General features: G+C 40.3%; 2 protein-coding genes across 2 annotated transcripts in view; both read left to right on the forward strand.

Moving 5' to 3' along the window:
• Positions 1 to 245: 245 nt before the first annotated feature.
• Positions 246 to 24,586, forward strand: part of LOC149445704 (phospholipase A and acyltransferase 2-like) — a 72,389-nt gene continuing 48,048 nt past the window's right edge. Inside the window, exons 1-2 of the mRNA XM_089653619.1 lie at positions 246 to 352; positions 8,523 to 8,646. The gene's annotated coding sequence lies outside the window, so the exon portion shown is untranslated. The remainder of the gene's footprint in view (positions 353 to 8,522; positions 8,647 to 24,586) is intronic.
• On the forward strand, positions 282 to 1,790 carry LOC149445705 (uncharacterized). The gene has a single exon (XM_089653617.1). It carries the CDS (start codon positions 282 to 284, stop codon positions 1,302 to 1,304), a length of 1,023 nt encoding a protein of 340 aa, XP_089509743.1. The 3' UTR covers positions 1,305 to 1,790.

The following is a 24,586-nucleotide window of genomic DNA, read 5'->3' on the forward strand; positions in this document are numbered from 1 at the left end:
TCGCAGGTACGGCAATGTGTACTTCTCAACTTGTTCATTTGGAGGTGGGTGGTGGGGCGGAGGTTAAAAAGTGGATCAGCTGCCTGTTTTTACCTCTCTTATGCCACCCATATAAACCTAGCCTTGTTAGGGTTTACATACATGGTACACTAAGCCAAATGAAATTAGTGAATTTTACTGCAGAACATCTGAGTACCATAAAATTGCCTAATCATTCTGTTTTGTTTTTAACTAGAAGGGGGACACAGCGTTGGGATATTCTCAAACACTATCCCCAAGCCATGGTGAAGATTTTTGTTGGTGGCGTCTCTCCATCCGCATCCCCTGAAGAGTTAAAGAAGCTCTTTGAGAGGTATGGTCAGGTGAATGAATGTGACATTCTCAAAAACTATGCCTTTGTACACATGGAAAGAGAGCAGGATGCTCACCGTGCCATTGGAGAATTGCACAAACAGGAGTTCTATGGCTCCCATCTTACTGTGGAATATGCAACGTCAAAGATTCGCAATGCCACCAAAATATACGTGGGCAATGTCTCAAGCAGGGCGACAACATCCCAAATAAAGGAGTTATTTGAGAAGTTTGGGAAGGTTGTAGAATGTGATATAGTAAAGAATTATGCTTTTGTACACATGGCCAAGGAAAGAGAAGCCATGGATGCGATTTTGCACCTTAATGATACACCACTGGAGGACCAGAAGATCTTTGTTACTCTGTCCAAGAGCAACAATGCCCCAAAGAGCTCCAAGTTAGCATCTGCAGCTGTTGTTGCAGTTCCAACAGCACCTCCACCTCCTCCTCCACCACCACCTGCTTATTACTTTCATCGCGGACGCCTGCCACCATCTCCAGCTTCTTTCTCACCATTCTCACCTCGCTGTTGGTATGAGAGGGAGTACTATGAGAGATACACGTATGATTTCTACGACAGAAGTGGGCTTGGAGCTCGTGCTGCGTATGACAGAGCCCTTGCTCCTGCTGCAGTAGTAGCTGCAGCTGCTGCAACCCTTCCGACTGCTCCCGTAGCTGCTGCTGCACCAGCTCCAACATCAATCAGCGCAGCCTTGGCCCCCGCAGCATACAGGGACAGAAGTCCTGTTGGCAGGAGGACAGCAGCAGCAGCAGCTGTTATGGCACAGTATGCTGATCCATATGGAGCATCTCAAGCTTACAGCCAGAGTTACAGTCAAGCCTACGCCTCTGCTTTCTCTCAGTATAGCTTGGGAGCAGCAGGTTACAGTCCCGCTGAGTACTACGAGAAATATGCTAACGGGTATGCAGGCCAGTACAGCCAAACTTATTAAGCTACCAAATCCACCTACACTCCCTTTTCCCAGTCTGCTTCTTTTTTGTCTTATACAGACAGATGAAAGGAAAGTATTACAGTTAAGTAACTGGTGGGATTAAAACCTGCCAGTCTGTGAAAATGACATGGGACAGAGAAGCAGCAAATGGGAAACTGGTTACTACACTATTTTAGCATATATAATCATTTAAATGGTTTGTCTATACTGTGAGTTAGAGAGGCCAATACTATAGCATGTCTCTTCGTACTAAAGAGTTTTTATGTGACAACAGATGGTAATCAGAAAAACAGGAGTACTAACAATATCATGGATATTTTACTTGCCTTCACAAACTTCTATCTTGGTTATGCATTTAGTGAAAAATAATATCACATATAACAATTAGATCATACTGATGATATAAAGATCTCTGTGTGCAACAATGAAGATCAGGTCAGATAATAAATTGGCCGGCTGGAAAGCAGTAGACGGCAATAGACTAATTGTGACCTGGGAAGGCTTTTGCTTGAGTTTGTTACTACCGAATACTTAAATACAGAAGAAAACATTTAAAATTTCAAGACTGTAGAATTTCAGCACAGGTAGGTCATGCAATAGCCGTACGTGAAACCTCTCGGCTAGTATTTTTATATGACACAAGGAATGTAAGATACGATTTTAACAATAGATCATTCACATACAGGAAAGAGAGGATAAGAGCAAGGTCAAAAATGCTTTTCTAAAAAAAAAAAAAGGATATAATGCAGAGATTTCTAAAGTTCCAATGGCAGAATGTAAAGTCTGTGATAAGGGTTAGTATTGGATTTGTGGTCCTCGATGTGTGAGTGTTTCATAGCACAGGTTGCAAAAACCAATTTAAAGGACCCCTGTGTCCATTCATTGCACTCGTTCTATAAAGAGGAAGAAGACCTTTGGGTGGAAGGTAATGGGGCAGCATATATGGAAGATAATATTTACTTTTGCATTCCTGATGTGAAGATTCAGCACTCTGAATGTTCTCTGGAGGTTGCCTTTCTTATCGGGATATGCTACTGCTCATTTTGGTGTTAGAGGATTTAGGATCTCCATTGTGGCTCTCATATAAGAAACTGCTAGGTTCTATCACCCACAGTTTCACTATACAGGGCTTCTGCTGACGACTGCCAGTGGGCTAGCAAAACAAAAATACACGTATCAGCACATGCTACGTATCATTATATTGTTTTTTTAAATTTGCTAGTATTGAAGCCAGGCTTCCTTTCTGAGAATTGCCGACTCAGTTTTCACTGATGTGTTGTAGCAGATACAAAATGCTGACTCTCCATGACATACTTAATGAACAAGCATTTTAGTCAACAGGAGGCAGGGATGCTAATTCATTCATGTGCTTATATATGGCAGATTGTAGCACCATAGAGGGAACTTCACAGAGCTGGATCTTTACATTGCAGCTGTAAAAGCAATCAGAATTTTATGCACAAACTATAGCCATGACTATTCGCCTACAACTAAATTTACCCTGAATGGAGTGCTTCTTTAAAAGAAAACTGTAGTTTTTTTACAGGTTAACATATGTGACCTGCATAATGTAAATAATTTTATCAATATCTGTATTTTAAAGACTTATGATCTTTTGTAGTAGTGTAAACAATATATATACTCAGAGCAGACATAAGTGCTCATTTCAGATACAGGCCATCTGCTTCCCTCCTAGTATTACAATGCAGTGACTGTGCTTCATTGCTTCTTCTCTCGCAGTACAAGTCTGACCTGACTGAAACCAGTATGTTATCTTAAAGGCTAACTCAACTTACCTAAACATCTTTTACATAGAGAACAGTAATCACATTCTCTGCTAAGCAGGTGATTGCTACAAGGAACATTTATAAATCTGTATATAAAACACTATAACCAAACTACTGAGCAACAAGCAAGTAAAAAAATAATGTGATTTTTTTAAATTACTTACGGGCAAATTTTCCAAAATTACTCAATTTGTAAAAGACACTATTGTTTCCCCTTTACATCCTTTATAGGTGCACCGCACAATAAGGGTCCATGTACACTGCAGCTGCTAAACTGACATTCAGGAGCTTTTCTGCGTTTTTTTCAGCAGCCCCTGAACTCTCCCTAATGTTTTCCTATGTGTCCATGTACACATCGTCGTTTACAGTTGTTTACAGGCAGTTGAGTTTACAGTCTTTTTTCTGAATGCACCAAACTTGCGTTCAGGAGTAGATTTTATCAGTGTTTCAAATGCCAAACGCTTGTAAACACTGCTAACCGCATTTATAAGCGTTTAGAAGTGTTTTCTAACTGTTACATATCCAAATGCTGTCCAGAGCCTTTTTTCATCATCAGAAATGCATGCAAAGCGTTTTCCATGTATTCAAATGGACCCGGTACACCAGCGCAGTCAGTTCCAGGTTTTGCGTGAAGGAAAAAATGGTAGAACGCACCGCATTATGCTCATGATGGGATCCATAGTGAATACAACCTGAAAAGACAGGTCATCTCAACACATACTGATCTCTCTGCTTCTGCTCTCTCTATTTCTCTCAAAATGTCTGAAATAGCTAATTTTTTACTGTTTTTCAGTGCATTCTGGGCATTTGGGAAGGTCTCCTGAAGTTATCTTAAAAAAAAACGCTTCTAAACGCAAACGCTTATAAACGCGGTATGCAAGCGCGACTAAACAGACGTTTTTTAACCAGCAGTCAGTTTCCATCGTTCAGAAGTGTTTTCCAAACGTCCCATGTACATGGAGCCTAAGTCAATGGAACCTGATTTAATAAAAAAACAGCCGTTATTTATGAAACCACTCTAAATAACAGGGTCCTGGATAACAGATCCAATACTTTGACTTATGACAGTACTAAACAATATTAACAAGCAGAAACAGTTTAGCATTAAACATAGATATTCAAATGTGTTTCATGAAAACAATAAATAGATTATTTTACTATGAGAAACACAACATTATTTTAAAGTGTATGTACCATATAGCAAAAACTTTTTTTTTGTTGTTTGTTTGGGATAGACTGGGGAAACATTGGAACTTTTTATTACCCCCTCTATTTATCCTTGTGACCACTCTCACAACTTTAGAATTGTTACAAAGAGAAGAGGTAAGGGGAAAGGTTCCAATACGGGCAACTGTCTAAGAGGGGCTTCCCTCACTTTGTGGAGATTTCTCCTTACTTACTGTTGCATCTCTGCTAAAGGAGAAAAGGGAGATCTCTCCACAGGGGCGGACTGACCATTTGGAAACTCGGGCACTGCCTGAGGGCCCGGGGTCAGTAGGGGGCTCCATGAGATGCCCCTGGTACCTTTTCATAGGCTTTTTTGAGTTTGGCCAAGGACACAGGGGCCCCATGATCCCCTATTGCCTGGAGGCCCCATGAGTTGTCAGTCCGCCCCTGTCTCTCCAACAAGACACAGACAGAAACAAAAAAAAAAAACTGACAGAGGCTTTAACCTTTCTCTACTCTATCCAACACTAAATCATTGGTTATAACAGATAAAACCAGTTGGCCAAATTTAAGGTTCAACTTGAAAAAGCAGCATACATTAACAGGTAAAGAGAGGGGTTGAGGTTTCATTTCTGAATTATGTCCACTGAAACTGTAGTGTCATTATGGTTGCTAAATACATGAAGGTTCTAGATTTCAGCATGCTGTGAACATGAGCTTGCTGAAATGAAAATAAAACTGTAAGAGAAAGTGCGCAAAAAACACTGATGAAGAATTGCAATAATTGCACCGTAGAGTTCACGTAGCTTTATTAATGTGTATATTCTTATAATTTATTAACTAGTGTAAGAAATGTTAAAGTGATGTTAGCACAATATACAACTGTTTGTATAGTCTGCTATAGAGTCTATCCTTCAAAGTTAATGTGCATAACAGGATTATACACTTAGCAAATTAGACAAGTGCCTAAACTGCTCTGTAGCAGAGGCAGTTTGACTTCTTCATTCTTATGCCTTTATTTAACAGTGTGGTGAAAAGAGTGATGATGTAATGGAACCCATAGCTGATTATAAAGTGACTTTTAGCGGTTTAGTGTAGTCAGTATAGACATTTTTTAGATTGGGTGCTATGGGTTACAGCACTTTGCTCATTGCTCTTTACCTTATTAGGTAGAGGCCTAATTTTCTAAGCACTTCGAAATCTTAAGATTACTTGAGTGTTACAGCTTTGAGAACAAGGAAATGCATAGTGATTGTAAAAGCACATTCAATTTCATATATGTTGTTTGGAGGCACAGAAGCCAATACAAATATATTTGTGAATGTATATTTCATATAGTAATATGGACAGTTTTAGCTATAGTAATCCTTTAACAAAATGTAAACCCATTGCACTATTCATTATGTTAAAAAATATTGAGAACTTTACTTCCATTGTGATGCATAGGACTAGTGTTCCTTTCACAATTTGTGTAAATTTAGTAATTGTTTAGATTATAGAGTTGTATAAAGTTCTAGCATTGTATAGTTAGTTATAAAAAGTTGAGATGCATAAGATGTATAACATTAGCTTATACAATAAAGAAGTAATAGACTGTTTATGTGTTGAGTACACAACATATAGGTGTATTAAAATAGTTCTATTAAAATAGATTACCTAGGTCAAACTAGTTTTAACTAATGTATATTTATTCATTTGCACTTTTTGATGCATGTTCTAGTTGATTGGTTTTAACAAAATAAAGATTTTGCAGGCAGACAATATCAGAGATTTTAAATATGCATTAGACAAAAGCTCCATGATTGTGTTTTCACACCAGCCATTTTAGACAAAGTATGGCATGATAAAAAAAAACCCTCTATTTTCCTTAAATGGTCTACCATTTTTAGTGCAACACCCCTCTTAACAGCATACTTTCTATATTACCTACAGTCGTTCAGTTAGGCTTTTTTATTAATCATTATTGACTTGATTTTATGTATTGAACCACAAACAAAAGAGAATGGCTGATAGCACAGTCATATTGGAAACACCTGCAAAGCTGAAAACTAAGTGACAGCTTGATCCAATTGGACATGTAATATAATGTTCCCGATGATGTCCATGGTTCTATCAGTCCTGAATGATAGTTGCTAATCATAAAATAGTGCAATTCAGCAGCCCACATTTGCTACTGTAGTAAGTTTTTCAAGTATGAATGATAACTTCTAAAGAGAGGAGGTGGCCCAAAATGGATAACCCATTTAAGGGATCTTAAAATAATTTAACTGATCCCACAGTATCTTGCACTACGTGTCCAGTTTAAAAGGTAAAAGTGCACAGTTAAAGTGGAACTGAACTCTGAAACACTCACCTTAGTTCCAGTGGTCCAATGCCTGTGAGGTACCTTGCCAGTGCCAGCATCTTCCCATCCGACTTATAACGGGGGCAAGTCTTGAGAAATCGTGATGGGCTCGCATGGGATGACATAATTCCCATGCATGTGCAGGAGTTTAGTCATCCCAGCACACAGGTACAGTGCCAGATTGTATACTGAGCTGTGTATTCACAACTCAGTGTACATTCTAAGGAAGACTGCGAGCAGACAGGTAGGTTTATTTCATTGCAGAAAAGACATTGCACGACTCTTCTGCAATAGCAGCCTGCCCACTCACAGTTTTTTAAAAAAGAGTTTAGTTTTGCTTTAGTATGGTAGACAACAAACTGTTGAAAACAAATAGTGTGAAAAATGTGAGACGACCACAGGGTAATTTAACAGTTTGATGTACACCCTGCATGCTCTATTTCTGTAACACCTTTTCTATCAAGAGTCAACCTGATTTACGTAAACTTCAAACTAATGCTACCTATTATCCATCTTGCCAAAAAAATGTTTGCTACACTCCGTCTATGAACCAGGTTCACTCTCTCCTTCCCTTTCCTTGCCCCATTTCTTCCCTCCCACTGAACAAGAATTGTCTATTACTCACAAGTCTCGGACGATAAGATGCAATAAAGATGTAATTCTGGAGGATACCACATGGTGCTTTTCCTCTCTCTCGTGACGCTGCCTAGTTTCAATATGACGTTGCATCCGATCTCTGTCGAACTTTCTTCACCGTTCCTCCTGCAGCTGTTTTTCCTTTCCCTTTCTGCTTGTGAACTCAAGGCTGTTCATTCTTAAATTCCAGGGATTCGCGTTCCTTATACAAGGGTTGCCATTTTATGCTTGTCGTGTCACAACATTATATGATACGATTACAATATAAGCAGCTGCTCTTTCTATAACTAAGTTGCAGCATCTAGATTTTATGGGTTGAATCATTGTTCATGTGAATAAAGCATGTAAATGTGGGCTAATAATTTCACTAAAGTACCCCATGGCTATTCTACAAGGATCTGGTGCCATGGGAACTAAAATGCATAACCCATAGCTCATTGCTTTATTCATAGCAATTGGTTTATATTTTTACTTAAAATTTGTTAAGTAGTGGGATTTTCTTTGAGTATGTATGATAGTTTGGCTTTAAAGCTGCACAAACAAATTAATAAACTCAAACTTTTAATATCTGCTGTGTATAGGTGCATAAAAATACATTTCCACCTCCCGGCATCAGTCAGAATCACATGGCTCACATGAGAGTCAGCTGTCTTTGCATAGGAAAATGGCTGACTCTCACAGCAGGAAAGCTCAAACAAAACAAAAAAGTGCCTCCGGCTCCAAATTTTTTAAACTTGATTGAGAACATTTACACTGATATACACTAAGTATTAAACTTTTGGTTAAGTATTAAATATTGGTTCAGGTTTTGTCCTGAAGCTTTAGGTAAAAGCAAAATGGCCACCCTCAATTTAGGGACTTTGCCTCTCAAATTGAAAAGTTTAAAGTATTTGTAGCTTTTCTTACAAGTTATCTCTTATTTAACACATGCCCTTTAACTGTGTCTGTATTATCAGATGGGCTTTGGAATTTAACTTGCAATAGAAAGATGTTTCCTTTTAAGATCATATTTCATGATGCATATTGAATATGTATGCAAACAAAAGGAATCTGATTAAGAATGAACGGACCTTCAGAAACAACTTGTTCATTAAATATGTTGAATATCAAGTGGAATGTGACAATTGATTCTGTAATTAAATAGTTGAGTTGTGTACTGAAGTTTGTTTGAAGAATCCGTGCCGCTCCTCACCCACACCCTTCCGCTGTTATACCGCCTCGTCCACGCTTTCTCCGCTTGAAAAGATGGATGAAAACAACCTACCCCTTTGTCTTCTTTTGCAGACAAATCTCGAAAACTTTAAACCCCTTAACCCCCCAAAATCATGGTTGAATGCGTGAAATAGACAACAGATAAAGTTGGGTTCTAACAAGAGGGGGGAAGAGAGTATGTGGGAGGCTCTAAAAGGTGAGTAAACAGGTCACTACACTGTTAATTCTGTATAATGACACCTCTCTTAGCACCAATTCTGCACAAGGAGTTGCAATACCATCCTGTTCATACATTTTGGTAAACTACAAGCTATATTTGTCCCAAAATTACTTGTATATAAAAAGTGGTCATCATAAACTTGATTGTATAAAAAGCTAAAAAGATCATGGTGTTTGCTAAAATAGGACACCAGCCCTATTGGAAGCCACACTTAAATCCTGTTACCTCATTCTATTCACATATTACATTTGGTATATTCAGAAAAAAAACAACTATCACTGTAAGCCTTGTGTTGTTTTTTGATGTATATCATCCTAAATATTGTAAGTTTAGAGATGTGTTCCACTTAAAACATTATGCTACTACTAGCCTCTAAGAGGCACATCATATAGAATAAACGACATCCCAATCCATTGGGCATTAACATGGGCATTGGAGCTACACCTGCCAGCACCATCTTTGTGGCTACAGCAGCCTTTACTCTTCTGGGAGGACTTTCCACACTGTTTTATTGTGATTATGTGAATGTGTACACATTCAGCCAATAGAGTTGCTGCATGAGGTTAGTAATGATGAGTCTGGCTTGCAATAAGTGTTACAATTTATCCTAAAGGTGTTCAATGAGGTGGAGGTCAGGGCTCTGAGCAGGCCACTGAAGTTGCTCCACACCAAACTTGTCAAACAATGTCTTTGTGGACATGGATTTATGCAAAATCACACTGGAACAGAAAAGGGTCTTACCCAAACAGTTACCACACAAGCCTGAATTTTCTCTCTATGCTGTAGCATTAATAATACCCTTCAATGGAAGGGCCTGAACTCAGTCTAATGGAGGGGTTACAACATGCTTTTAGCAAAAAGCATGTATGATGTCCAGGTGTCCATAAACATTTGGCCATATAGTGTATTTACAAACCTACTCAGAGATCCCCTACAGTGGTCTAGAGTACTGACCAAATTGTGAAGGCTCCAACCTACAGTTTCAATGATTGAAGAATATAAGTGTTCAGCTTATGGAACTGTTGGAGCAGTTTCATTGCTGCTGTCCATGGCTTCATATTAACATGCACATTGTCATCTAATTAAACAGGCAGGGCCTTAAATGAGGTTTGCAAGACGCTCCCCCATAGACCTGCCGATCTGTAGAGTACCATGTAACCATAGGGAAAGGGTAAACTGGGGAAATTGGCTAGGCTTTAGTTATAGTATGCAGAGTAGTAGAGTTTTTTCATTATGGCGGCATTTTAATTATCAACTATATTCTTAACTATACCTTGAAATGAAAGTTTGAAAGGGGAAAAGAGTAATTTTACTTGGCAAATGATGAAGACTATCTGCTGTCTCTGAAAGCAGGTCAGATTTTCATTTCCTGGTTACTCAATAAAACTGACATTTGTTAGGTATAACTACATATCACTGTTTTTTGCATAAAAGAAAAGCCCTGCATGCTCCCCTGAGGGACCATATAGTAATCTGCACCCATATACAAAATTCAAAACATGGAATATGATGTAAATTCAAAGCATTGCATGTGTACATGGGTTTAAGGCTAGGTTCACACTATTGTGGGTGGTTGGGGATATTGCAGCGATTCCCACACCCGCAACCACCCACAGCCAAAACACACTGCTCTTTAAAACAATACAGGGCTACCATTCATTCTTAATGGCACCCCTATGCATCTAAAGGGGGGGGGGGTGCGGGAACCCACAGGGAAATCACATGGTGCAGATTTCCTATCTGTTGCGTTTTCAGAATGCTACAGGAAACTGTTTCCTGCATGAGGCTGGGTTCACACTGGCTTGAGGGCCACGTTTTCATGGGCCACATTTTGAAAACGCAATGGTTCTTTTGTGCCATGTGATTCCCTTGCAGTTCCTGCACCAGCGCTGTGTTTTTAGATGCGTGGGGGTGCCATTAAGAGTGAATGGCAGCCTCGTGTGTTTTTATAAAGAGTAGTGTGTTTTGGATGCAGGTGTGGGAATTGCTGTGAATCCCCCAGCCATCTTCATTAGTGTGAACCTAGCCCTAAACACAGGCACAGTAGCCTATTCAAATGTGCGTACAGAGTACAAAGGAGCTGGACTTACCTGAGCTGCAATTACCTGTGATGAGGAAGGCTATTTCATGATGTGTTATTTAACCACTTCAAGTCCGGACACTTTCACTGCCTTCCTGTCCAGGCCAATTTTCAGCTTTCAGTGCTATCACACTTTGAATGACAATTGCGCGGTCATGCAACACTGTACCCATATGAATTTTTTAGCATTTTTTTTGAGACAGATAAAACTTTATTTTGGTGGTATTTATTCACCACTGGGATTTTTATTTTTTTGTGTTTTTCTTATAAAATTTTGCAAATAAACTTTCTTCATAAATCTTGGCCAAAATGTATTCATCTATCTTTTTAGTAAAAAAAAATAAATAACCCAAATTAATTTATAACCAAAAATTATAATTTTTCAAAACATTTTTTTACATTTTAATTTTTTATATTATTTATTTATTTTAGCATACCGTCATCCTAGCAGTACGGTGTCACCATAGTGACACTGTACTACTTGTGGGCGGGTGCTGAAGATTTTTTTTTCTTTTTTTTACACAGATTGCTTTTACACCCATAAAGGCTGTAAAAGCAATCATTTCTCTTTCTCTCTGGTTGCATTCTTGCAGCCATTGAGAAATACTGTGAGAGCTGTGATTGGTCACAGCTTGCCACATGGTACAAGGCTGTTGTGAATAGCCTTGTACCATGTGACCTCTGTGATCATTCACAGATTTCACAAGTAGTAAGCAATGAAGTCAGGAAGTGACATCTTGTTTGCTACTGTTCCTGCGAACTCTCATTGGCCAATCAGTGATTACATGAATCGGGACCTCACACAGAGGTCCCGTACAGCGATTGGTGTTCCTGTGTCCAGAGGACACAGCAGGCTCCAGATCACAGTGCTGTGCGCTTCCAGGGAGCGCGTACAGGCAATGAATGCGGAGGCCATTTGTAAACAGCCACCCGCTCATGCACTTCTCCCATCCGGCTGTTTATGTACATGGGCTGGACGGGAAGTGGCTAATATCCACAACTGTTCCCCTATGATACAATGTGGATAATAAGGAACTGCATAAATCATTGTCCATTCATTAAATGTACTCAGCTTGCCTGTAATAAATGTGATAAATATTTACCCATGTAGCCCAGAGAATAATTAAAAAAGAATTGTAAGCTTTATGTTAAACATAGCACATAGGAGGTTTAGGGGCATTCAGTCACAGCTGCAAAAGATGCACATTAAATATTGCATAATGTACACTATAAGGTAGATTACAGAAATATTAGAATTGCCTGAGAAGATATGTGATTATGCAAATGCATGAGGAAGAAAGAATGCATTTTAGTGATCACAGTGGGTCTTAGTATCCCTTTAGGGAAAACTATGGAGGATACTATTGCTGATCTCTCCATCTGAAAATGCTGCTTTCTTCACTATCTCACACATGGTTCACCTGCTTTAATATTTATGAGTGACTAACCTGGAATAAATATACAGACCGGGATTTATGACTGTTTTTACTTCAATGGCTGCATGCATTTTTCCATTTAAGTAACTGAAATGGTATTGGAGCCAGAAACAGCCAGTCATCTAACACTTTTAGTAGTAGGCCACCAATGACTTGTTTCTCTTTGTACAGTTTTTCTTGATTTTGTAAGTATTTGACAATATACCCCTATTTAGATTTTTTTCCTCAACACTTCCTCCTCAACAGTTTCTCTTCACCTTAACATATACAGGAGGCTTCACATTTTCTGCAGGTGGGTTTCCTCCATTCTGATCATCATAAGTTAATTTTGTCATCAATATCCAGGTCATGTAACCACAACAGGTGCAAAACATTTATGATTTTTTGCACTAACAGTAAAATCCTATTTTTGGAGTTCATTGAGGGACATGGGATTCAGAAACAATTAGGCTATACTGTTGCCTACAGGATAATTTGGACACTGGCAAACAAAACAAAAAACTGTGGCCAGCCTAGTATAACCCCACCCAATCCCAGCATGCCTTATTTTTTTTAACAAGCTGGGCAAAGAGCAATACCATAAATACAGAGGGTTGGTGTCTATGTCCCTCAATGAACTCCAAGAAAATGATTTTGCTGTGAGTACAACAATCCAGTTTTCTTTCTCGCTTAATAAAGGACACAGGACTACTAAACAAATGGGACATCCAAAAGTAATCCAACTGAGAGGTAGGCAATACAGCAACCAAAAGGTTAACAGGCCCAACTATAAACAACAGCAAAAACTAGAAACTGACTGCAGCTCAAAGAGCTGCCTGGAGGACCCTACACCAGAGGCAGGCCTCACAGAGGCCTGAACATCCACCTGCTGAAACTTGGGGAAAGTGCGAGCAGCAAAAGACTAGTTGGCAGCCTTGAAAATATGGAAAATAGTTGCCTGCTGCCCCTCTCCCAAGAAAAAAGAGACTCACAGATCTAGTAGTGTGTACCATAATAGGAAAGGGTGGATCCTTAAGCTTGAACCATAAGCTTGAATGATGATCTGTCTGCTCCACAGGGAAATGCTAGAACAAGAAGCTATTTCTCTTTGTGGGGTCCATTAGAAATCCCAAAGAGAGAGTCAAGTCTTTCTGGAAGCAGTGGCCGCGCAGTAGCCACGCATAATTCAAACTTCATCCAGACAATAAAGGGAAACGTCTTTTTGATGTATCAATGTCATTCAGGGGGACATAAGCACAATGAACTGGTTGAAGTAAAAGTCCAAAACCACCATGGGAAGGAAGGTGAATCTAGACCTTAATACTACAATGTCCTTGTGTAAGACCAGGAAAGGTTCTTTACTGGACAAAGCCACCAGTTAAGACACATGCCTTGCAGTCATGGCAACAAGGAATGCAATCTTGTGAGAGAGGGTAGAATGGGTAATATCTCTGTTAAGTGTCGAAATAACTCAGTTCTAATCCCTTTGGTGGGTACACAGGCAGAGCCTCCTAAGAAACACCCTGTACTCTGTGTCTCTGGAACAAGATTGCAAGCACCAAGATCTGATCCTTGATGGTACTTAGGGACAACTATTGATCCAGGGCTTATTGCAAAAAAAGCCAGGATTCATCCTACGGTATATTTTCGGTGGTGACAGCTTCTTTTGTCAAATATACCTTCCATGTTTGGTGTTAGACATTGTAAAAACTGGACTTCCTGTCTTTCAACATAGCGTGGATCACTAAGTCAGAGAGGCCCCTGTGCCTCAAGACCTGAGCTTACCAGCCATGCAATGAAAACCCATAACTGAAGCAAGCTGGTAAAGCGGTCCTTCGAAAAAGGGATCTGTTTGATCAGAAAGAGCCCATGGAGCACCTTCCAGGAGTCTGATCAGGTCAGAGTACCACATCTTCCTGGGCCAGTCTGGAGCTATGAGTGTCACGAGGATGTCATAGAAGACAGGGTGTAGATCTGTTGGTAGTGATCTCAGTGAGCTACCAGAGCATTCACTGCTTCTATCATAAGATCTCTGCACCTAGGGACAAACCTATATAGATGTCCACATCTGGTGTTCCCCACCTGTAACATGGGTTCTAGAACACCACTAGGTGTAGGGACCATTTCCTCAGACACAGGTGCTGCCAATTGTCTACACCTGGAATGTAAATAATGAACAAGACTGGAATGTGCAGTTGTGCCCAGAATCCTTTACACATCTTGCCCCAGCTAGACTTCCGGTTCCTCCCTGATGTCTAATGTAAGCCAATATCATGGCATTGTTTGACTGTATCCTTACTGAATTACCCTCCAATATGGATGTCCAGCATTGTAGGGACAACCAAATTACCTGAAACGCCAGAATGTTGATTGTGTGATGGGATTCCTCTGGCATCTAAGGCCCTTACACTGACAAGGTGTCTAGGACTCCTCCGTAGCCGTTGGCATCTGATTGGATGACCTTCCAAGAGATCAGAGGGAAGGTTTTCCCAATTTCAGAACTAGATTCCGGAGACACCAGGCCAGGAATTCACTAAAAAAAAAAAACACAATTTAATTTCCATTTCAAATTTTTACAATCAAAATGTATTTTATTATTTTAGTTGTTGTTTTCACGGAACAGCTGTTTTTACCACATGCCGCTCATTTAAAAATTATGTGAAACTTCTTGCCCAAAACGGAGCAGGGACTTCTCTTGGGCAACAAACGCGCATAGGGCAGCCCATTCAAATGAATGGGCTGCCCTTTGCAAGACACTTGAAGTCTTGTGAAAATCACCTACACAAAATCACGGGCAGAAATGCACTGGGGGCCTTAGAACGAATGGTGCCCAAGCATGCGTCATGTGTTTTGCAGTAACTGCTACACAATATGGAATCACAGGCAGAATCATAGCAACTCTGCCCCCTGTTCCAAATTGCCAAGCGTAAATGGGGCCTGGATGGGGTCTTACGAAGCAAGCCTAAATCAACATTTGAGTGATGAATTTTCTGCTTTATCAGTTACAGAACGATTCCAGGATACTGACACATACTTTGGTTTTGCCACTAGTTATTAAAATGAAAGAACAAAAATCGGATCATTCATTATAGTGAATAAAATCACTGATATGTAAAGTATAATTTAGATTTGTCACATGAATACTTTGGGACAGACTGAAAAACAATCCTATTCTTTTATCACTCTATGCCTATAGAGAATATCAATCTCTGGAATGTATCATTTTTGTTTGCATCATGAGAACAGCAGCACTGAAACACTTCACAAAGTGCAAGCAATCAGTTTACATACATTGTACTTACATGTTACTGTTTTCCGGAAGGATTCAATTGTAGCGCCTGTATGAAGGGATCTTCTCTATTGTAACATCTGAAATGTCTCTCTGCTTCTACAAGGTAAGAAAAAACACATCCTGCATGCAGGGGTGGACTGACAACTCATGGGGCCCCCGGGCAATATGGGATCATGGGGCCCCTGTGTCCTTGCCCACACTCAAAGCACACCCAAAAAAGCCTATAAAAGCTACCAGGGGCATTTCATGGGGCCCCCTACTGACCCAGGGCCCTCGGGCAGTGCCAGAGTGCTCGAATGGTCAGTCTGTCCCTGCCTGCATGTCCAGCTACCCTCCAGGCTTCGTATGTCTCCCAGAGTCTGCTGGCAGGACTTGTGCACCTATTTTATATTTGCAGCTTTGCTTACCTGCTGTTGCTACTAAATTCATATTTGTTCTACAATACACAAAGAACAGCAAATTACTTGCTTGGCTTCAAGAGGTTGCAGTGGAAGGCAGAGCTTGGATATTTAGCAATGGATCCTGGTAGATTTTCAGAGAGATATATGAAGCAAGCAGTCATTCCATGTATTTCCTTTATGTATTTTGGAGGTCTTAAGTCTTTAAAATGTTTTTCAAGACCATCATTTTTATTTTGTTTTGGATACAGTTGGGAAGAGTTATAGAACACCTGTTGAGTTTTTACTGCTATGAAAGGCCTCATTTGTATCTGTATTGCCCTGAAGAGCGATCTGCATTGAATCACTCCTCAGAGGAATTTAGACAGGCAGAAGTATTATATTGCTTCCTTACTGCCAGTTTTAATCCCTTAACCACTTGCCTACCTGGCACGTTTATCCCCTTCCTGCCCAGACCAATTTTCAGCTTTCAGAGCTGTCGAACTTTGAATGACAATTGCGTGGTCATTCAACACTATACCCAAATAAAATTATAATTTTTTTTACACAAATAGAGCTTTATTTTGGTGGTATTTAATCATCATTGGGTTTTTTTATTTTTTGCTAAACAAAAAAAAAAGACTGAACATTTTGAAAAAAATGTTTTCTTAGTTTGTATTATAAAATTTTGCAGACAGGTAATTTTTCTCCTTCACTGATGTGCGTTGATGAGACTGCACTGACGGGCACTGATAAGCAGCACTGATGAGCATTGTTGGGGCTACACTGAAAATCAGTGCCCTAATTACCAGAGAAGATGTCTCCTTTCACACTTGCTCACTTGCTGGTTATCGGCAGTACTTTCCTCACACTGTGACAGCATGAGGAAAGAACTGCCAATAACCGGCAAGTGTGTTTACATCGTGATCAGCTGTGATTGGCCACAGCTGACCATGTGATAAAGGGCCACTGTGAATGGCCCTTTATTGTGACATGTGATCAGCTGTGTCTAAAGGGGGTGTGGTTCTGCGATGCCCTCCGAGAACTGGACATCCGCACTGTAGCCGACATTCAGCTATAGCGTGCTTAGCAAGTAGTTAAACCCCACACCAGCATGCTGCCATTTAGCATCACCCACTGCCCAGAAGAGATATTTGCATATGCCATAGCATGTGTATATACCCCCCCCAGCTGCCTTTGCAACTTAAGGGGGAGCAATTGGGTTGGTTAAAACGCAGCTCAACAGCATGCTCTCCCCCCCCAACCATAAGGGGGGCAGTTGGGGTGGGTAAAAATGCAGCTCAGCTGCATGTTCTCTCCCCCCCTTCCCTCCCCCATCCATCGTAAGTGTAAACGAAGCCTTAGATTTTCCCTCACTTCATGTCTGCTGCCATAAAACTGTTATCATATGAACAGAAAGTGAGGGGAAATCCCTCTAACAAAGCCAAAGTATTTGTGAACACACTGATACATACACACATTGTATTCAAGCAAATAGTATATTTGTTCTCTAATTGTATTTAATTTATTAAAAAAAAATTACCTTTTTTCAGAGTTGTCACAGTCTCATTCAGCTCTTCTTCCCCCAACCTGGAGTTGAATTACGCAACGCACAATGGGAAAGTGCCTTCCTCATCTGCATGTAGTGTGTTCCAGAAGGGCATCCCTTTCACGTTTCAAGCAGTTGCAAGCAGCAGGCAGTGAACGGTTAATGCAGCCACTTTCACAGCCTTATTCCCAATGCAGCAGGGGGTGTGCCAGCTAAACTGACCACGGGAAACACCGGCATGCCGTCAGTAGCCACAGTGTCCTTTATCTCTTAGAAGAATGTTTATTGCTTGGTTAGATTACAAAAGAATGAAGGGGACTGGCTGGATCAGAAAACTAGGAAACCAAATAGAAAATACTGCAATTACAAAGATGTAAAGGAGAAACAGACACGTACATGAAAGATGACATTTTGAGATGATATACATTTTAAGGGCCAGTTCACACCACAAAAGTGCACTCCAAATGCATTCTGGATGTTTTTCCTTACAGTTGACACTACATGCAGTTCTGGTGCAGTTCGCTGTGTTCCAGTACAGTTCTGTAGAAACAAAATGCAGCATGTTCTACTTTGTTCTGCACTGGAAACTGACTGCACTAGTGTGAACCAGGGCCATTGGAATACATGGAAAACACTGTGCATGCATTTTTGATGCAGAAAAAACCGCACTGAACTGCATCTAGTGTGAACTAGCCCTAAGACTAGACAGTGATTCTAATTCTTCCCAACTCTATCTAAAACAAAAGTAAATGTTTTTGACATGACACACTGTACATGTCAACCCTTATTAAAATATATTATCTTGAAATATAATGTACGCTGATGCAGTTAATGCACATAAGGAAAGTAGTATATTCATTCTTTTTCACATGCCTTTATTTATTTATTTTCCACATTTAAGTGCAGACTAAGCTGTCCAGGAAAAGTGTCAGTGGCAGGGGCTGGAACAATCTTGCCATCAACGCCAAGAAATTACAAGATGTCCTCTTAGATTGTAAGCTCCCAGGATCAGGCCCTCCCAACTCTCTTGTATTGAACTGTATTGTTGCTGTAATGTCTCCCTTTATATTGTAAAGCGCTGAGCAAACTGTTGGCGCTATATAAATCCTATACAATAATAATAATAATGTCCTATGGTGAAAAAAGAAGTTACTCACACCCCGGCCGACTTATGTGAACTGTACCCGAGTTGGATTCTCCCCCCTCCCTCGCTGGTCTGCACTTACACTGGTTTGTAAGGAAATTTCCCCGGCACACTCCTCTGCTATCCAGACCAGTGATCCCTGCTGTACTACAGACTTCTCTATGGAGACAACTGTGCTCCGGCACTCACGCTATAGCAAACCATACCAGACTGCAAGTGAACCACGTCTGGGCCCATCTGTTCCAAGTGGTCCTGGGCGCAGTTCGTTTAACTAGTTCCATCAAGATTTGGAGCATTCACATTGCACAAATTAACAGGCCTAAGGTGTTGAACCGCTTCCGGGGCCAATTAAAAGTGCTAGTGTGAGTGCACCCTTAAAATGACAAAAATACTAATGATGGCCCAACCACGTGAAAATAAAATACTTTATTAGTCTCAGTTTACTCTTTCATGCTCGAGGTGATTGTAGCCATATTAGTGCACTTGCAACAGAAACAATTGAGTACTGACGTGATACTTTTTTTATTTGCACTAACATACAATTTTGAGGACAAGCTTTCGGGGTATGTCCCCTTCTTCAAGGTCCGAGCAGTACTAGAGTACTATAGTATAGTATAGTTCTATTTTGCAGCTCAGTATGAAGCAGGCAGTAAATACTAGCCACCAGAATAATTACATTTATCTAATGTTTATGATAACGTGTCTGAACCCGTGACATGTATACTCCAGGGATAAGTCTGCCTGCCAAAATCAACCTAGTACCGCGTTTTGATATTAAGGCAAATAAATCTGATACAAAACAAACTGAATTCATTATTTTAATTAGAGAAAAGTGTAAGCGTCAGTTTGGAAAATGTGAATGCAGGTAAGTAATGGAGTTAAAGCAATTCTTTCCATTACCAATGTCCGCAGAAACATTTTTTCACAATCAGGCACAGAGATACATTAAAAAGGACCCACTGCACACTGTAAGGCTCCATGAACACTGGGCTTTTTCATAACGCTGGTAACGTTAGCTGTGTAAAGTCACGATAAAAACGTGAGTTTTTCAGCTTTTTTTAGCATTTTTGCATTAGCGATTAGCGGCGTTTTTTAGCGGTGTTTTATACCAAAATAAAATATTTTTTCGGGTCAAAAAACATCCAAACATGCCAGTTTGTGGCGGTTTACTGTGTTTTGCCGCATTTTTCAGGCATTAGAGCATTTTTACAGCTAAAAATTCCTCTAGAAACCCACTAGTCCTGTTTTTTTTTTCCAGCCAAAAAACATTGATTAGAGTCTATGTGTGCATGGACACATAGGATAACATACTGGGGGGTTTACTGGCTGTAGAAAACGTCAAAAGCCAAAAACAGCCGCTGTAAAAACGTCCAGTGTGCATGAGCACTTAGGCCTGATTAATACCAATGCTTTTTATAGTGCTTTTTGCAGAAACGTACTACAGTCCATTTAACATGGTTTCCTGTGGGACATGTTCACATCAATACTTTTTTGAGCAGCTGCGTTTTTGGAAAGGGTCAGTGACTGCAGTAGTCAGCAATAGAGTTCAAGGGAGATGCTGCTAAAGCACATGTAGAGCATTTTTGCCTTGTTTTGCATTTTGTGTTTTTATTCTGCCCAGCAACAAAAACATTTCCCCTACCGCAAAACGTGGAAAACTGCTGCAAAAGCACACGTGTGTAAAAACGCAAAGCGAAATGCAAAAAGCATTGCATAACTGGATCAAAAATAAACTGCATTGGGGTGAACCAGGCCTCAGCCTGGGTTCACATATATGCGGCACTGTATATTGCATGTGATTCGCACAGGAACCGCACTGCATTCCTGTGCAAATCACATGCGATTTGTGTGCGGTGCGATTGGAGCCAAACATTATGTGTGGCTCTAATTGCACCGCACCCGCACCAAAAACGTGCAGGACCCTTTTTTGGCTCCACACTAGAATTAAATCACATGGGTATTCACACCTATGCTATCCGATTCTGCACATCACTCCGCGTTTTGCAGACCGTTTTTGCGGTGTTGTTAACATACACACCCGCAGCTTGAACAGGGTGCGTTTATGATGCGGTGCGGAATTCGCACAGAAAACACTGCGAATTAAGTACCGCATCAATGTGAACCAGGGTTTACGCCTAAACGGCAATCTTCCGTGCTGGTGGAACCTGAGGCTACTGAATAGCTGAACAGTGAAGGCATCTGACTGGATGTTTAACTGACAATTTTCCACCTAGCTCCTTCAACAAAAGTCGATTGAAAAATTGACTTTTACTGAGCTGGGACAGGACCACCCACAACTTGAATTTTGACTGATACAGCAGGAATCAACCTGGCCATACACTATGCAATCGGCTTGTACAATATCCTTTCTATTTACCAAAATTATGTAATATGATGACAAACCTAAACAATCCATTTAATTAGTAACAAATCAGGCAGGCCCTTGCTAGGGTTGCCACCTCATCCCTTTAAAACCGAACACGTATTAATTACACAGACTAATTCATAGAAGATAAGGCACTGAGTTTAAATTACCAACTTAATCAGCCCCAGAACCTGTATAATTAATATGTGTTCAGTTTTAAAGGGATGAGGTGGCACCCCTAACCCTTGCATAAAATGGTTGACAGTAGACCGAATGGAGATTGTACAATCAGATTATATAATGTATTGAAGTGTATTATTAGCTTAATAATAACGTGTAAGCTTAATATTAGTAACTGGAGGCAATGTGTGTAATCTCTCTGAGAGAGCCTTTTGTTTGCCCAGTAGGGTCGGGGTATGGCCACTGCAAAGCAGTTTAAAAATGCTTTGTTTTCTATAGAAGCTCCATTTAAATAAATTAATAGGAAAAAGGCTGGGAGAAGAACCTAAAGCTGGCAATATATGGGTAGAAATTTGAACAAAAGTTTTTAGGAAAATAATATTCTAAGAAATACATAAAAGTGCAGCTCTTAAAATGTTACAAATAATCATAAGAAAACAGTGAAAAAATGTGTCAAAAAAATAGTCCGTCCGAAAAGAAAAGTCCCAGAGGCTGTGATGAAACAAAAGAAATCCAAGGACAGTTGTCGTGTCAACAACCACTACTACAGAAGGCTTACCAGAAAGACATGACCCCCTGTTAAGAGTGGTCAGTTGTGCTCTGTTAAACAATCCAGAAATCCGGTCACTCAAATCCTCCTCCAGATCACCAAAACAGCAGATGAGGATCTTCCAAACAATGGACCTTAATTAGGGTAGCTAAACCATTCAGGATAAGGTTTGGACTCATAGTGGAAAACATGCAAAGAAATAACGCTCCTCATAGTGTAAAACCATAATCACAACATTTACTTAAAGTATGGTTGCACACACATGTAAGCAAACATCATTAGGCATTGATTGGCAAAAAATCCAAATTTTCCAGTTTCCAAAATGGCCACCAGCCATTGGCGTATGTGCAGTAGGATGTGTGTGGCTCCACCCTACGCATTTCGTCACAGGTAATGTCATCAGGTGCCCTTGATGATGTTATAGTTTAAATAAATGTTGTGATTATGGTTTTACACTATGTGGAGTGTTCTTTCTTTGCATGTTTTCCACTACAAGTCCAAGCCTTATCCTGAATGGTTTAGCTACCGTAATTAACCACATTCCGCCCAGCCACTGTAGAAATACGTTGGCAGGGCGGCACGGCTGGGCAAAACCGTGTTTGCAAAACGGGGAGCGCGTGAGATGCGCCACCGCCCTACCTGTTCCGCCGATCACAGCCGCGGATGTCAGTCACCGGGTCACAGCCGGTCGTTACCGGCGGTGTCCCGCCGATTAGCGGCAATCACTGACAGGAGAGCAGGGCTGCAGTAGCTCTGCTCTCTGTCAGTTCCCTGTCAGCTCCTGACATGCTAAGCAGGAAAGAAGAGTTTATCTCTCCCGATCAGCTGTCCCCCGTGCAGTACACCGCCCCCTAGTAAAACACTCCCCTCACACAGTTAACCCTTTCAGTAAATAAAAAAGTTAACCCCTTCCTCCCTAGTGCCATTAGTACAGTGTCAGTGGTTTTTTTTTTTGCACTAATCACTGTATTGGTGTCACTGGGGATGTCAATGACCCCAAGTCAGTTCCCCCCCAGTGTCAGAATGTCTGCCACAGTCCCGCCATAAGTCGCTGATCGCCGCCATAAGTCACTGATCGCCGCCATAAGTCGCTGATCGCCGCCATTATTAGTATAAAAAAAATCCCAGTATCTTTACTGCCATTTGTAAACGCTATAACTTTCACGTAAACCAATTAATTTACACGTATTGGGTTTTTTTTTTAGCAAAAACATGTCGCAGAATGCATTTTGGCTGAAATTTATGACGAAATTTGATTTTTAAATTTTGAATTTTTTTTACTGTACATGTTTTATAGCAAAAAGTCCAAAATATTGTTTTTTTTCCTCAAAATTGTCAGCACAGGCACAGGCGATCAAATACCACTGAAAGAAAGCTCTATTTGTGTGAAAAAAGGACATAAATCTCATTTATGTACCGTATTGCATGACCGCACAATTGTCCGTTAAACTAGCGTAGCGCTGTATAGCAACAAAATGGCGTAAATTGCAGTATCTATACCATAGTTTGTAGAAGCTATAACTTTCACACAAAGCAATCAATATACACTTATTGGGATTTTTTTACCAAAAACGTAGCAGAATACATTTTGGCCTAAATTTATAACTAACTTTGAGTTTACTATATATTTTTTATAGCTGAAAGCTTTTCTTCAAAATTTTTGGTCTTTTTTTGTTTATAGTGTGAAAAATAAAAAGCGCACAGGTGATCAAATACCACCGAAAGCTCTATTTGTGTGAAAAAAAGGACGTAAATTTTGTTTGGATGTAGCATTGCATGACCGCGCAATTATCAGTTGAATTAATGCAGCGCCGAGTAGCAAAAAGAGGCCTGGTCAGGAAGGGGGGTAAATCCTCAGGAGGGCAAGTGGTTAAGGTCCATTGTTTGGAAGATCCTTATCTGCTGATTTGGTAATCTGGAGGAGGATTCGAGTGACCGGCTTTCTGGATTGTTTAACCTCCTTGGCGGTATGATTCTTTCCCATTTTTTGTGCTGAAAGCGGTACCATTTTTTTGCATGGAAATATGTAGTTTTTTATTGTAGGCTGTAATTTTTAGGAATAACTCACTGAAATCTGTACGAACAAGAGTCTATTAAACATTCCAGATATGATAAAATTTGAAACACGAAATCATAAATTATAATTTAATAAATAATCATAAAAAATAATAATATAATAATAATAAATTTAATTCAATAATATAATCAAACCAAAAACACTGAAATTTGAAATACAGAGGCAAATTCGCACATCGCTGAGCAAAGTCGCAAAATCGTTTTCAGTGTCTGATGACGAGTTTCTCCACGAATCATTATCACTCAATTCTGCAAGTGGTTCTGATTTACTATCGCTGCTCTAAAACCGCTTTTGACGTAAAGGGACGCTTTTTGGACGCCATGGACTTTTCTAAGTTTCCAGGCAGAAAGAACATTCAAAATGCAGGCAGGGCACAGGACAAAGCAGTAGGGACAAAATATATGTGAAATGCATTGAAACAGCAATGACAGCAAAAATGACATTTTTAAAAAATTTAAAATTTCCCGCCGTCCCGACGTCACAGGGACCGGAACACAGAAGCCGGATGCCGGCATTGGCCGGAGGAGATGGCCGGGGACGCTGCAGGGAACACATCGCGGGAGCGAAGGACAAGGTAAGTGCTGCAGGGACCCCAGAGCAGCGCCGCATGGTAAGCCTGAGTGTAGCTCGGGGTTACCGCTCTTGGTATAGAAATTTTACCCCGAGCTACACTCGGGATTACCGCTAAGGAGGTTAACAAAGCGCGATTGACCACTCTTAACAGGGGGTCATGTCTTTCTGGTAAGCCTTCTATAGTAGTGGTTGATGACACGACAACTCTCCTTGGATTTCTTTTGTTTCATCACAGCCTCTGGTACTTTTCTTTTATTTTTGAATGGACTATTTTTTGACACATTTTTCACTGTTTTTTTATGATTATTTGTAAC

Source organism: Staurois parvus, unplaced genomic scaffold (genome assembly GCF_062004578.1).
Source record: "Staurois parvus isolate SC_StPar_1 unplaced genomic scaffold, SC_StPar_1.0 ptg000715l, whole genome shotgun sequence".
NCBI classification, from domain to species: Eukaryota; Metazoa; Chordata; class Amphibia; order Anura; family Ranidae; genus Staurois; species Staurois parvus.